The sequence below is a fragment of the Lissotriton vulgaris genome, chromosome 3_1 (genome assembly GCF_964263255.1).
Source record: "Lissotriton vulgaris chromosome 3_1, aLisVul1.2, whole genome shotgun sequence".
In the NCBI taxonomy this organism is placed as follows: domain Eukaryota; kingdom Metazoa; phylum Chordata; class Amphibia; order Caudata; family Salamandridae; genus Lissotriton; species Lissotriton vulgaris.
In genome coordinates, this window is record NC_141689.1 from 1235950259 (window position 1) to 1235965936 (window position 15678).

At 43.6% G+C, this 15678-nt stretch overlaps 1 protein-coding gene across 2 annotated transcripts in view; it reads right to left on the minus strand.

The window, feature by feature from the left end:
* RBPMS (RNA binding protein, mRNA processing factor) overlaps nucleotides 1-15678 on the minus strand; it is a 678829-nt gene that overhangs the window by 13565 nt on the left and 649586 nt on the right. For both annotated transcript variants that reach the window (XM_086961708.1, XM_086961707.1), the window contains one exon: nucleotides 15435-15539. In XM_086961708.1, coding sequence (XP_086817834.1) covers nucleotides 15494-15539 — 46 coding nt within the window. In that variant the 3' untranslated portion in view covers nucleotides 15435-15493. The remainder of the gene's footprint in view (nucleotides 1-15434; nucleotides 15540-15678) is intronic.

Consider the following 15678-nt stretch of genomic DNA (forward strand, 5'->3'; position numbering starts at 1 on the left):
TCTTCTTGGCTCAAAGCTAACCCTTCTTCAGAGTACACTTTTAGGGGCATATTTACAAGGACATAGCGTTGTCGCAACGTATTGTTTTGCGGCAGCGCAATCAGTGCTCTACACTGCTCCACATTTACAAGCTGATGCATTGGGCCCAAAGCGTCAGTTTGTAGAGGCCTGCGTCACATACCTGCACCAGGTATAATGTATGAAGCATAGGCTTTCCTCCATTAAAAGCCACGTAGAACAGACGCAGCAAAATGTACAACTTTTCACTGCATCACTCTATGACTTGACTACATCAAAATCCCTACACCTTCTCAATCCAGGCCTAAGGATTGACACAGGGCTTTTAATATCAGACTCTCCTTTGTGTTCACATGCATTGCTGGAGTTGTGTCAGTCTTACGGCCAACTCCAGCAATGCTTTACTTTAGCGCCAAAAGATGCATCAGAATTTCTGACAGATCCGTGAGTCCTTGCTCCTTGGAGCACTGTATTGTAAATACAGTGCATTCATGGCGTTGTTACGGCATTTGCGGCAGGCACAAGAAGTCAGACGCATCGAAGCAGATGCGTCAGCTCTAAAATATGCCCCTCAGTTCCAGTACAGCCCTTTGCCACATGCACTGTTACCGGCGTGATACATAAACCATTTACATTGAACATGACAATTACACAACTATAAGATACATGAGACAGAACAGTGTGATTAAAATGATTTACCTTGAAACTACTGGTGACATGTTAAGTCGTAGAATAGACTTCTAAACATACTAGAAAAAGCTTTGAAAAAGTTCCAGATGGAAATGAAATGCGTTGGCCAAGCTGAAGTGTTTGTCTACTATGACTGATACAAGAATAATAAAGAATTAAGGGGCATATTATCAAGAACGGCGTTAAAATTTATCGCCAGTTTAGCGTCAGAAAACTGTCGCTAAAACGGCGATAATGGGCTTGATAATATGCCCTTGAGAATTCCAATAGAAGTCCATGTTCTGGTGTGAACATGGGCTTCTTGGGAATTCTCCAGGGCATATTATCAAGCCCATTATCGCCGCTTTAGCGGCAGTTTTCTGCCGCTAAACCGGCGATAATCTTAACGCCCTTATTGATAATATGCCCCTAAGAAAATAAGGACTAATTCATGGGGAATGTGGTGGACTATGGCACAGCTATGGTTTGTAAATGTGTTGGACTATGCCACAGCTGTTGTTTGTAAACTCAAGGTAGGCACATAATAGAGTTCCTTCTCTCCTTGGTTCAAAGGCAACCCTTCTTAAGGATACACTTTCAGTTCCAGTGCAACCGTTGAACAGATATCATTCTAAAACTCTGCAAGAGGTAGGAAGATTGTGGGAAGTTCGTTGAAAATATAGGGTCTTATTTACAAGCCCCTAGTGCCGCAGGTGCTTCACTTTTTGTGACACACTGGCATGCAACCTGCTGCCCCATATTTACAAGGACACGTACAGCCACCATGCGTTGCTTTTCGTGTCCTTGTAAATATGGCCCCTTTATACGAATACTTTGCATGAAAGGGGCGTGCTGTGGATGTTCGTAGGAAGGAGCAAAGAGGAGAAATGTTTTAATTTCTCCTTGGTTATTTCCTCTTTCTATGTGTGCTGCATTGTGCAGCACACATAGAATGAAGAAATCACCTCTTGTGATCGTTTATGTGCAGGAAGGTGTCCCTTCCTGCACATACACAATCATTGAAAAAAATTTTGTTTTTCAACTTCTATGTGTGCTGCATTAAGCATCACACAAAGAAGTTTAAAACGCCATTTCAGATTGTTTGTGTACATAAACAATCCTTCCCACCAAGCAGGAGGCACCCTGCAAGGGTCCCTGCATCAGCGCATGCCAGCAAATTGTGCGCTGGCGCAGGGGAGAGCAAAGGTATCCATCATATTGTCGTAGAAAAAGTGGGAAAAAGGATGTTTTATTAGAACTCTCGATATATAGACATTAATGGAAAGTGTAGACAAATCATATTTTGACAATACTCAATCGATAAGGGACGTTTGAAAACTACTATCTTTATCAGCCTTTGTTTATTCTCTTGACTGTCGCCGACAGGTTATTGCGCATACAAACTCATACTTTTATTCAGGCATCGCTGGGATACTTTGATCGGGATAAGGTCGTTTTTGTGGACCTTTGGACATACATAATTATTATTGAAGGTATATATAGGGATCAGATTTTCTCTCTCTAACTTGTTTTTGTTTCCTCTCTAGCCAAGCTCCATACTTACGGTAGTTTGAACTCACGTTGGTGTGCAATATAATGGTGAATATATATTTTTTCAGTTTACTTCTCGCGTTCACGTACTCTAATCAAAATCACGAATTCTGATAATGATGGATCATGGTCGTCTTTGTTTAAGTTGTTTTAGTTTTTCATTCTTCATGTGTATTCCCTTTTACTGGGCTTTTTTGATTCTCATTTCTCTTCCTTTTCTTGTTGGCATTTTTCGGTGGCTAAATTTCTTAATTTTCCTGTTCTGCACCCATATATCTTGGTACTTAACCAGTGTTAAAAGGTGGCAGGATGTAATTAGAATTCCCTCTTGCCATGTTTTGGAGAACAAACAATCTGTTATATTGCTTTACCAACAGCCTTGAGGAAGTCGTTCATCGACGAAACACGCGTCGGCTGTTTATGTTCTACAACTACGTGTCAACATTACTGAAAATTGATCTACATGTTATCAAGATCTTGCCATATGAATTGTCCTTACTCACTATGTTATTTTCTAATTAAATACATCACTGACCATTGATGGTCAGTTATTACTTCTTGTGGTGCTGTGCTCTCTTTTTGCATTATTGCATTTGAAACAACAAAGGGATTTCTCAATGTGCCACCCATAGAAAAATTCAATCTGTCTTTTTCGTCAGTCGATGGCGTTTCAACTCTATATCCATTATTAGGGTCGCATCAGGACTTTGGTAACCTGGGGATGGCTGAAGGTTGAAGGGTCCTATCCTTTCCTTTGAGGACGACTATGGCTATGATGATGCAGGAAAACATTAGGCCAGGTTGAGAATAATGTTTGACTGAGAAGGTAGCAAGGGTGGCCAATTCACAGAGGCAACATGTCATTTTTTAATGCCGCAACGGGTTGAAGATTCTTAAAGCTGCCAGAATCGACTCCATTAGTTGTGACCCGTAATTGGACAGGGGCAGATCCCTCAATGCAGCGCTCTCCTGAGCTGAGGATGGTCTTCAGGTAAGCCTTATCTGGCTGCGGTCTGTGATGGAAACCAAGCTACCTGAACTGTGCTGCGATGCAATGTCATAATAATGAGATGCCGTACACCCTCTAGTCACTGAATTAACCCCAAAGTCATACACCCGCCACTCACTGAATAAAGCCCCACAGTCATACACCCTACACTCACTGAATAAATCCCCAAAGTCACTGAATAAAACCTGCCACCTCAATTAGACCGACCAAGATATCGTCAGGGCGTGTCTCAGTCAACAGTCTGTGATGCAAGCTGCAGAATTGCCTAAAAGGAACCACAGACAGCAGACAGTCATACCAGACCAAGTAGACTGTGTGCAATACAGATAACACTATTGTATCAGAGCATGCCTCCTCTGCACACATGTATCATCTCATGAGGTCCCAACTGTCTAGCCCCCATGGACAAGATTCCGCGCTGGTCTTAGCAGGTTCCTTACCTGCCTCATGTTTAGAAACCCATAATCCATCCAGTATGAAAGAGTCTGCCGCCCAAACCGCGCTGAAGGTTTCCACAGGTACAATCCACTGATGGATCCCAGGGCACCGACAGAAGGTGGCGGTCTCCTCTGACGCCGGATGTATGTCGTTACAACGCATACTTTTACTCCGCGTACCATTACAACGCGGTATTTACAACGCATACCGCTACAACGCATAGCGCTTTGGGGTGCTGGATAGTGGTAAGTATAATTTACTATTCTAACTCCAGTCCCCGTGGACCCTAGGGAAGGTGTTGGATAGTAAATTAAACTTACCTCTTATCCTAGAGTGCCCCCCAGCGCAATGCGTTGTAACGTATTGCGTTGTAATGCCTGCGTTGTAGTGGTAGTGCGGAGTAAAAAATGCGTTGTAACAGGTGAATACCCTGACGCCTGCTCCGACTGAACCGTGCGGAAGACATTAGGGCTGCAGACCCACTACCACATCCAGGAGACAGGGAGAGGTGACAGCAGCGCTCCAGTTACAGACTGGCTTGGGCCAGTGCGTGCTGCGCCATTCGCCCAGGCGGTGTCACCAATGGAGAGGTGGGGAGGGGAGGGGAGCGGCCGTGCAGGGCCTGCCCACAGAGGGATTAAGAAGTTTTCAGGATTTTTAAAACTAGAGTGAGCAGCACTGAGCACTGGTAAACTCCGCCACATGGAGTAGACAAAGCTTCTGCAAAACTCTGTGCTTCAAGTGGAGTGCGAAGTAGGCAAAACTCTGTGAACTGAACTGAATCTAAATTAAATATATTGAATGCCTTATTAGTGGCTTTGTCTACCGCTACATGTTTTGAACAAATATTCCAGGAGTGGTATGAATTGAAAATAGGATTAGGGTTTCAATTCCAAGGTTGAACAAAGGTCCAAGCAGAGCTTTTCTTGCCTTACCTTAGTGTTAATAGTGGCAAATATTGTATAAATCGTTAGGAGGGAAATATTTTTGTTGTCATGAAGAAGGTGGTTTTATCCTGCATTATCCACCGAAATGTGTCGATGCCTAGTTTTGTTAAATTTGAGGAAAATTTTCACATGTTGAGAATTTCTTTTTTACAATGTGCTACCCTTATGGATTCGTACCAATTAAGACAATTTTATGACAAATGTGTATGTCTTATGTGTTGTTTCTCCTTTTAACCTCTGTACCTATGAGCCACCCAACCATGACTTCCACCCCCAGCACTAATACTCACCCCACGCTAGACAAGATTATGTCCTTCCTCCTACAACTCAAAGAAGAAATTCACACCATCAAGGATGACATGCACATCATCAAAGAGCTGATCACCACACCCCCTAGACTCGCCTCACCCACCACCATCTCCCCTCTCAACATGCTCCCCTCCCGTCCGGACGACGCTCCTAAGCCATGTCCCACGCACCGGACCGCGATCCATGCCCTCAATCGCAACAAGCACAACCGCCACATTCACTGGACTGCGATCCCCTCCCACAATCGCAACAACCGCCCCCTTCGTTCATGCAACTCCCACTCGGACCTCGACACTCTCTCCCTCCTCCGCTCCTACGACCAAGCTCCCCTAAACCTCACAACGGCTCCGCACCTCCCCATCCCCACAATACACTCAAACCCCCGTAGATCCTCCACTCTCAACAACAGAATATCCGTCCCTAATAACCTTAGAAAAGTCCCCCTCTCTCTAGCACCCTCTTCCTCTCCAGACACACCCCGTCTCAAATGCACTCTCATAAACTGCAGATCGGCTTCTAAACACTCCGCCGCCATCGCTGATCTCATCCTCAGATTGGACCTTGACCTAATCATCCTGACTGAAACCTGGTTAACCGAATCCTCTACACCTATAATGGACATTCTGGTCCCCCCTAACTACCACATCATTAGGCTTGACAGGTCTGGCAAGATAGGTGGCGGAATCGCATGCATATACAGGAACAGCCTTTCTGTTCTGAAAGTCCCCATGCCGTCCCTACCCTCTCCAACTTCCTACGAATACATCTGCCTCGATATCATCAGTGATGGCAAACCGATTTGCTCTCTCCATAGCATTTACCACCCTCCCAGAGACCACCTCACCTTCGCCCAGCAAATGATGGACCTGATTTCAACCAACGCAGGACGACAGCTCACCCAAATATACCTGGGCGACTTCAACCTCCATTGGAACGATCTTAACGATGCGGTGGTAAATAGTCTTAAAAGCTTCCTCAGCGCCCTGGACCTCACACAATTATGCAACAGCCCGACCCACGTGAAAGGCTCCATCCTCGACCTCATCATCGCCAAAGAGGGCGCTATTCAACTTGAGGCTATTCAACCCTGTGACTGGTCAGACCATCATATTGTTACATTTCACATCAATGAAAAAGTCAAACTCAACTCTGTTCAACCCACCAGACCTAAAGTTTGGAAAAGAGACCTGAAAAGACTCAACCCATTATCCTTACCTCAGAACAGTCGCGACCTCCTACTCCCCCCTACTGGCGTTACAGATGTCCAATCTCTGACTGACCACTATCTTAGTGCAGTTACCTCAATAATTGATGAGGCTGCTCCCATGCAGCTAAAAAGAGTCCCCGCTAAAATCTCCAAACCATGGTACGACGGGAGTCTCAATGAAGATAGACGAGCCATGAGACTGGCAGAGCGCACCTGGAGGACAGCTCCCTCTGCACTACACCTAAAAACCCTGAAGACAAAGAGAAACTCCTACTTCAGGAAAATAAAGCGCTCGAAAGCAAACTTCTTCAGCCTCCAGCTTGACCAAGCAAAAAACCGCCCTAGAAAACTGTTTGAGTTAATCAGAACACAAGTCAAGGAACAACCCCAACCTCTCAGTACCGTGCACGAAGCACCCTCATGTGATGACTTCGCCACTTTCTTTACCCAAAAAACTGACAACATAAAGAATGACCTCCGCGCGGACGCAAGACTCCACAGCACTCTCAATTGCATAACACCCACCGAACCTAAAAACAATGCAACTTGGTCAACCTTTGAAACCTACTCCGAAGAAGAAATAGGCAAACTGCTCAGCACCTTGAAACCTTCCAATCACCTCTCGGATCCCCTCCCTGCCAACGCTGTCAAAGATTTCATCCCACTGCTCCTTCCCCTCTGGACTAAAATCATCAACAGCTCGCTCCAAGAAGGAACGTTCCCTGACTCCCTCAAAATTGGACAAGTCACACCTTTGCTAAAGAAACCTACTGCCGACCCATCCGACTTAAACAACTACCGTCCCATTACCAATATTCCCACTCTCGCCAAATTACTGGAAAAATGCGCTCAACTACAACTGACTAAACATATCGACCAATTTGATCTCCTCAACCCGCATCAATCAGGGTTCCGTGCAGGACACAGCACTGAATCAGCTATGACGCACATAATTGACGACGCCCTTCAAATTCTAGATCAAGGTGATACCTGCCTCCTCATCCTGCTTGATCTCTCTTCAGCATTCGACACTGTCAAACACGAGAAGTTACTCGAGCTTCTGAGCACAAGAATGGGTCTTTCTGGGACTGTTCTCAAGTGGTTCACCTCCTTTTTACACAACAGGTCACAGAAATTCAAGAGTAACAACCGGATGTCCTCTCCAATACCTGTATCGTTAGGCGTCCCACAAGGATCTTCCCTATCACCAACCCTGTTCAACCTAGTTATGGAACCTCTCACCACCTTGCTCCGAGCATCCAATGTACTCTTTCACATGTACGCAGATGACACCCAACTATATCTCAAATTACAATCCCCCAACGACATTTTACTACTGAACTCTACGATCAGAAGCACTCAATCCTGGCTTGCAGATAATCATCTCAAACTCAATGCGCTGAAAACAGAATTCCTGCTGATCTCACCCCCGGCGAAGATCCCCATCACGCAAACCTGGCTTAAACAGTTAACTGCACTCAATGTCCAACCCATCATAGTGGACTCAGCGAAATCTTTAGGCATAACCCTTGACTCCAACCTTAACATGCAACATCATATCAGCAAGGCTACTAAGGGAGCGAACTTCCAAATCAATACACTGAGGAAGCTTAAACCCTTCCTGCCAGCCAAAGACTTCCAAACTGCAGTACAAGCTCTAGTTATCCCTCGAATTGAATACGGCAGCATCGCACTTTGCGGTCTCCCGTTAATCAGCACTGCACCCCTAAGAGCCTCTCTAAACGCTGCAGCCAGACTCATCACTGGATCAAAAAAACACTCTCACATCACCCCTGATCTGAAAACACTGGACTGGCTGCCTTTTGAAGCCAGAATACATCTGAAAATCGCCTGCATGACACACAAGGCTCTACACCTGAGCTCCCCCAGATACCTCACTCAGAAGCTGTCAATCTCTGGCGGCTCTAGAATCACTAGAGGCACAGACAACCTTCTGCTAAAACCTCGAAGATTCCGGAAGGTAAAAACATATAAACGCTCTTTCTCAGGAATGGCACCCAGGATCTGGAACTCACTCCCCCCTGAAACCAGGCTCATCTCCTCCTTCACTCTTTTTAAGAAAGAAGTAAAAGCCATTTTTATGGCCAAATACACTTGACCGATTAGCGTGGTTTTCGGAAAGACCCTACTCCGACCTGTATTACTTTGCTCGATCTCTATGCATGTATGATCATGTATGATTATGTATCTCACCTGAATTATTGTTGCTACTACCATCTACGCACACATTTAAATCGCTGTTCGAACTTTATGACTATGTATCTCACCTGTATTATCGATGCTACTGACTATCTATGCACACATTTAACTGTTATATTTGTATTATTGATGTGTTGTTCTACCTATGGGTAACCCCAATCTCTTGCTGGCATTATCGATGCTACTGACTATCTATGCACACATTTAACTGTTATATTTGTATGATTGATGTGTTGTTCTACCTATGGGTAACCCCAATCTCTTGCTGGCATTATCGATGCTACTGACTATCTATGCACACATTTAACTGTTATATTTGTATTATTGATGTGTTCTACCTATGTGTAACCCCAATCTCTTGCTGGCATTCCCAGCCGTGTAAAGCGCTCTGATATCTGCAAAGATCCTGTTCGCGCTATATAAAACTTTCAAATAAATAAATAAATAAATACTATATATTACCTGTTTTTAGATTGAACTGTGTTTTTTTGTATGAATCTACTGAATCTATTTTTTATATTAAATTTGATAATTGTCTCTCTGGCTCTTTCAAGACTGGTGTGTACGAGAGAGCAGTATTGAAGTAGTTTTGAATAAATGAAGTGACTGATTTTAGGTCTCCAAGAGAATTTACTTGTGACTGTTAAGTCTATTACGAAACCCAGTCTCTTAGAGTAGAGAGACCTCTTTTGCATCTACATAAAAATATATAGAAACTGCAATGCATGTGAGGCTGCATGTACATTATATACGAATAAGAAATGCTGTTTCCTAAACAATATTCTACCATTTATATCTGCTAAAAGAGATTTTACTGTTGCTTTCATGTGGAGTGGTCATATCATACTTGGCTTACTACAAATTTTGTGGACCCAAATGGTAATGAAAGTCATACCAAAATTCTCACAGAAAATGTTTGAAGCGAACAATCTAGCATTGAGAAAGAAGGGTAATAGCTGCAAGCCCATTGTTATTTTGTACTTATAACGTTCCGTCATTTTTTTTTAATGTTCTATAGTTTTAAAGTTTTAATTTGATTGAACTAATATTCCTTCAGAACTGATTTTGAAGAGTTAGCACCTCGATGATATAATAGTCACTTACAAAATCATATCAATTTTTTGATAGCTGATTAATCCACCTATTATGGTGATCTAAGTATGGACAAATTACTTGGATTTAATTTTACTTAGTGAAAGTGTGCCTAAGGGTCTGTAGGACAAACCTGTATTCCTCTTTGTGGCTCTGGGAAGATAAGTGATGATGGTTAGGCATTTGTTAAAAGGGTGATTGTATTTCACACTGATGGTGGCTTTTTGTAACTAACTAGATGTACACTAGGGTACCACTGAAATGATCTAGGTAGCTTTAACTGCTTTGTACTGTATGATCAAACATTATTTGTTTTATATGTAATATGTATTTGTGCTTTTTAGGTTTTTAAACAAAATAAAGCTATAATAACTTATTTACTTTACTACTGCAACAGCTTTTATAATGTCTCTCCAGTACCTCTCTATCAGAACTCCAGAGTTCCAAACTATACAGCTCGTCTGTTGTCTGGTTTGAAATGACACAATCACATAACAACTACCCCGCAATCCCTTCACCACCTCCCAGTAAAAAAAATAGCCCCCTTAAAACTCCTCTGCATTGTGAACAAAGTACTTCATGGTCACTCACCAACCAACCATAGGCAGAAGGTCCACCAACAACATGACCCTTTAGATGCAAGACATATGGTGATCAATATGTCCTTCAAGGCTCCTCCCTGTGGAACTCCTTACTTCTGCTTTTGAAACTAGAAAACAATTACCTTAAATTCAGAAGATCTTTAAAGACCCACCTCTTCACCCAGGAGCCTCTCTAGTTGAATCCTGAAGTCCTGCCCAGTCAGATGCCTAAGGCCTATCTTTCCTTTCCACTCATGCTCCCAGGACTCTAGCTGCTCTTCAAGACTTATTCACCAGGGTGGGGATATATTTGACAGCAGGTATCTACTGGCACTTCCATCCCTGAAGCACCCAGACAGTATTAAAAATGAGACCCGGGTCTTTGGCTAAGTCAGGTGTCTTTCCAGCTGAAACCTGCCACGTTTTCACTTCCTTCATAAGTGAAATGCCATGGTGGTCGCTGCTCCTGAACCGGTGTTGCTAGTAGTGACATCTGTGGCAATCGTAGCCACCTTTAGCATCCCTACGGATTGAAACCTTCGGGGCATAAGGCACTCTGAGGTAGTGTAAAGGTCACAGATTGCAAGGGTGTGCACTACTGCTGCTGTTCAACCGAAGCATGTCAGTACTCGAGGCCGGAATATTTACATGTGAATATCCTCCAAGGCACACAGCCATTTTGATGCAGTCATTTTTTTGCCTGCTGGTGAGCTATTTGCATATGGGAAGTGAAGCAGCTGCACTGCACTAGTTGACAGGCAAGGTTAAAGTTGTGGCATGCTTTGGCTCGGAATGTCGGGTGCCATGTGGTTTAAAACTGGTCGTTCTGGGGTGGACGTGTGATGGCTGCATGTGCAGTTGGCAGGCCTTCTGGTTGGTTTAGTGCTTGAAGCTTAGAGTAAGTGTGGGCTCATCAATGCATGATTGCATTTTAGGTTAAGGTTGGGCGTAGGTACACTTGTGGCTTCTTCAGTGAGTAGTGCGTCTAGGCCTGCAACCCTCCTGCTTGTGATACGGAATTGCTCTATGCAGTAGTTAGCAGCTCCCCTTAACATAGCTCTTTGTCTTGGCCATGACGCTGACGCCTCCTGTGGTGGTGACGCAGGATTGCATTTGTAGCATCGCACGCTCCAGGTACATTGGACAGGTAGGCGATCGCTGCCATCTGTACATGTTGTGGATTAATCCAAAGGACGTTATAAGGGTGATGGTGCCACATGCTTAATCATTTGTAAGCATGGTGGTGGCTGGGATCTGTGTTGATATGAATAGCTCTTTCATGAAAAACAGAATGACAAACCCCAAATGAAGAATTGATCATTGATAATGACAAATGTCTCATTCTGTGTTAGGTGTTGATAGTAATGATGAACCTATGACAAAGAATGCCACAATGAAAAAAATACAACATCAAGCCCAACTTTAGCCCTTCAATTTACTCTAAACTTTTCCTAACCTTAAATTCGACCCTTGCGAATTTGCAATTAATGTTCCATAAATATTTTAAAATATATAAAAAATGTACATTGTTTCCATGCTATTTATTCCTTTAGAATTATTTAAAAGAAAGTCACATTTCTTCATTATGTTTTGTTTATTTTAACATAGTTCCCGTGAGTGTTTTGACCCCTTTATGCCACTTTGTGCTGCATCTCCTCCCTGGTTTTTTGTATGCCTCTTGTTGACAGTGGTAGCTGTGCTGTCTTTGCCTTGTATGTCAGACCTGATTCTCTTTGGTATGATATTCCCACGATTTTCTTTTCTTAATATTAGTTTATTGTGTGGAAAAGTGTATGTTTTTTGAGGGATGGGGATGAATGTTAATTTGGCCTACATGTGGAATGCAACTTCACCTAGTTATACAGCTAGTAAAGGGATTTTGAGCAGGAGATCCCATTTTAGCAATGAAGAATAGACATCATATTGACAGCAATAGTTTCGGTCCACTGTATTTACGTCTCACGCCTATACACTGCGTTTTGTCCTTTGCAGACCTGCCAATTCACACAGTGCCACTTGTGCCACACAATATCGGCTACTTTCACACTGTCACCCGGTGAGCAGCAGATATCACATAGTGCACACAATTAGCTGGAAACCCCTGCAGAGAGCAGGTTTCCACCTAATTGTTTGGAGGTTTAGCTCAGCAGATGTCATTATGAGGTAGGAAACCTCCCCAGGACATCAGTGGCAGCCTCAAAAGCTTTGATTTTGATGTTTGGGAGGGGTGGAGGCTTGTCCTGGGGGGGAGCTGTTGATTTAGAAGTGTCTCAGGCTGTGCTCAGCACTAAGCCCCGCCCCTTCATGACCACTTCCCCTCCTCACACGGCAAAAAAATGCACAAGTTGGCAGGTCTGACTGTCATTTGTCGCTTCTCCTTTCTTAACCTAGTGTGATCATCGGGGTTCAGTGATTCTCGCATTACCGTGTTGTGGATTAGCATTCTTGTTGATGACATACCTATGAGCATATGTTGTTGGACGTGCAATCGAGCCATCGTTGTTGGGATTTGTTGTGTTGTGTGATATTTGCATGGATATTTCATAGATGATGTCACCAGACATTTGGCTCAATTTGCACGCGTCGTATTTTGGACATGTGTTTCTACTTGACACAGTTGGACTGGCCTAGGATGCAATTTCATGGCTGCCTCCATAATTTCGTAAGAGCAGAAATCATGTTTTTAACCGTTTCCTACCTTCAGTTTACTATTCATAAAATTAAAGTATGAAATTGCAAAAAAGAGTCATTCCTAAGTTAACATGTGGCAAATTGCTGACGCTGCAGTTAAGCAATAACTTACATTCTCTTATTGAATGGAAACATGTTGGTTGCGTCTCTTGGGCTTACTGCGGGTCAGCTTGCTGAGAAATATGTTAGGGGCTTTTTAAGCTGTTGGAAACAATTCCAGTGACTAGAATTAGATTTTGTGGCAGGTCTTCTCTGTGACCTTATCTATGCCAAGAACAGTGTTTTAGTCTGAGTACTCTTTAGTTCATACAGTGAGTATATCTGTATTGTGTACGGTTAATTAAAACCATTACAATTACAAACAAGGAATTTAAAATAGGGGAAATCATTGGCAAAGGTAGAAAGTGCACAGTTAACAACAGTACAGCAGTTGTTCCAGTCGGACCGTTGTTCCAGTGCCATGCCATTTTCACATTAAAAGAACACAAGCTACTGATGATGTAGAGAACCTAACAAAAGCAATAAAACATCAATATATTATAGCCTTATAGCCCGCCGTAAAGGGCTACACCGGCTATTAAAGGCCCTCTCCAGCGTTAAAGGCCCGAGCCGAAGGAGAGGGCCTTTAACAAGGGAGAGGGACTTTAATAGCGATATAGCCCATCTACGAAGGGCTATAAGGCTATTAGAACATTCTGTCACTAGAGGACAGAATGTTCTAACAAAAAAAACAAAGCCTTTTGGAAGCGTGAGGGTATTGGAATCCCCTCAGGCTCCCTGAAGCCTTTGTTCACAGCCAGAGCTGTGAACAAAGAAACTTTGGAATGTTGGAGCTCCGGGCTTATACCAGCCATTATAAGCCCAGAGCACTCCATTGTTTTCAATGGAGCTCCCAACATTCCAATGTTCTAATAATCGGTGATCCTCAAAGTACAGCCGGAGGGCTGCATGCGGCCCTTCTGGCCTTTACATGCGGCCCCCTATCCAACACCAGCACTGGGCTGCTGTTTACTCAACTATAAACAGGCATTTATTTATTATTAGGTTAACCAAAGTAGAAGAAAAGAAGGTGTCCTGCACCACTTAACTTTAGGAACACCTTCATGTTTGAAGACATCTTTCAGCAAAAGTGTAAAAATATGATAACGTCTCTTCAAAATCCCAAAAGTGTATTTCATTAACATTTGAATCTTTTCACCTTAGTACATCAGATAATATCAGTGCATTGGGAAGTATTTTTTGAAGTGTTTTCATACATGATTTTAGAAGTATTCATGCTTCTCCCCATCCTGACAATAATGTTAATAGTGAACTTAGAGGCAAGTCAGTTGCTTTGTACACCCTTTAGGTGGCCTGGGTTGCTATTATAGATAACAATATAGGGGCAGATTTACAATAACTGGCGCATCCCTGCATATCAGCAGGGATGCGCCAGTTATTGTGCGCCGCAGCTCCGCCACCCTGGATGCGCCGCATTTACAATGCGGCGCTCCATTGGGCAAAAAGGGCACAGATCTGTGCCGTAAAAGCGGTGCATTGCTGGAGTTCCGTCGCAAGCGCGACGCAGCTCCAGCAATGCTTTGGGGGGCCCTATCTCCACAATGCTGCGTCAATCCTTACGCCTGCTTCAAGCAGGCGCAGGGTTTTCACGCAGCATGGGCCCAAAAGTGAGTGAGTGAAATCTTGTAGATTTCACTCAGCCACTTTTGGGAGGCGTTCCTGCGCCGGAACACCCCACCTGGAATGGAACGCCTCCTTCTGTCGCAGGCCTTTACAACGTGACGCATCTGGGAGATGCATCATATTGTAAATACCCCGCACCATGGCGCACCTTTTGCACCACAGCTGCAGTAAAAAAGTGACGCAACGGCAGCGTAAAAGAGGCGCAGGGGGCTTGTAAATCTGCCCCTTGGTTTATTAAATCAAAGATAGGAGCAGGTTTTGTACAGTGCACATCCTGAAGTCATGCATCCTCTTATATGTTATGATGACGAAAAGGAGAGAAAGTGAAATTAAACAACTGCCTAGGATCACACAATTTGGGCAAGTGGGGTTACATGGATTGATGCAGGTTTTCTGGTTTCACATTATGCAATTCAGTCACTAGATGTACATGCTTTGCGACACTTACATCCACCTTACCGCACCCTGGCCCCTCGACTGCTACCCGGCTGGTATCAATGAAGCCCTTGGTCACATCACAGACCAAACTTTTTGGACCCTTGAAAAGTGTTTGCAAGTACCCATGCATTAAGTGAAGGATGCTAGCAAGCTACCGGGCGTTTTGGTGTGCTGCCAAGCTCGGGCTGATTTCACTGCGGTGGGGGCTGATTTCGTTGATAGGACCTGCGTGTGCTTCTAAATAAACAAGGCAAAACAAATGATTTTAAGCACACGCAGATCCCCATCACAGGCCGGCCCTGTCCCAAAGCCATATTTTCTTTTTATCACCTTCTATTAAATTATAACAAAACGTGCAAATAATAATATTGTGTCAATCATTCCTCCACGAGGAGAAGCTACTCCTTAAATGGGCCTGAAACGACAAGCAAAGTTTAATTACTATTCCATTCCTCGTGATCTGCAAAACCCTTGAAGTGAGTGAACAACCTTATTGGGCCTTTTTAATTAACCCCGCTGCCTTTATGAAATGCTCCAAAGGGGGAATATTTCATAATATACTGGCGGCTTTATTAACTTACCAGCACACTGCTGCTTCAGTTATCTTCCCAGAGTCCGGTGGCCGATGATGTAGAACATATTAATACCCACAAGACAGAGAGGAGCCGCGATCACACACCTGACACCTGGAAATAAAGAAAACAAAAAAACACATATAAACCTTATGGGTCGCAACCTGTTCCTTGCACATGATCCCATAAATGCAATGATAATAGCCAAAAAAATAAGTATATTATTGATAATCGATACAATGCTTGCAAAGCG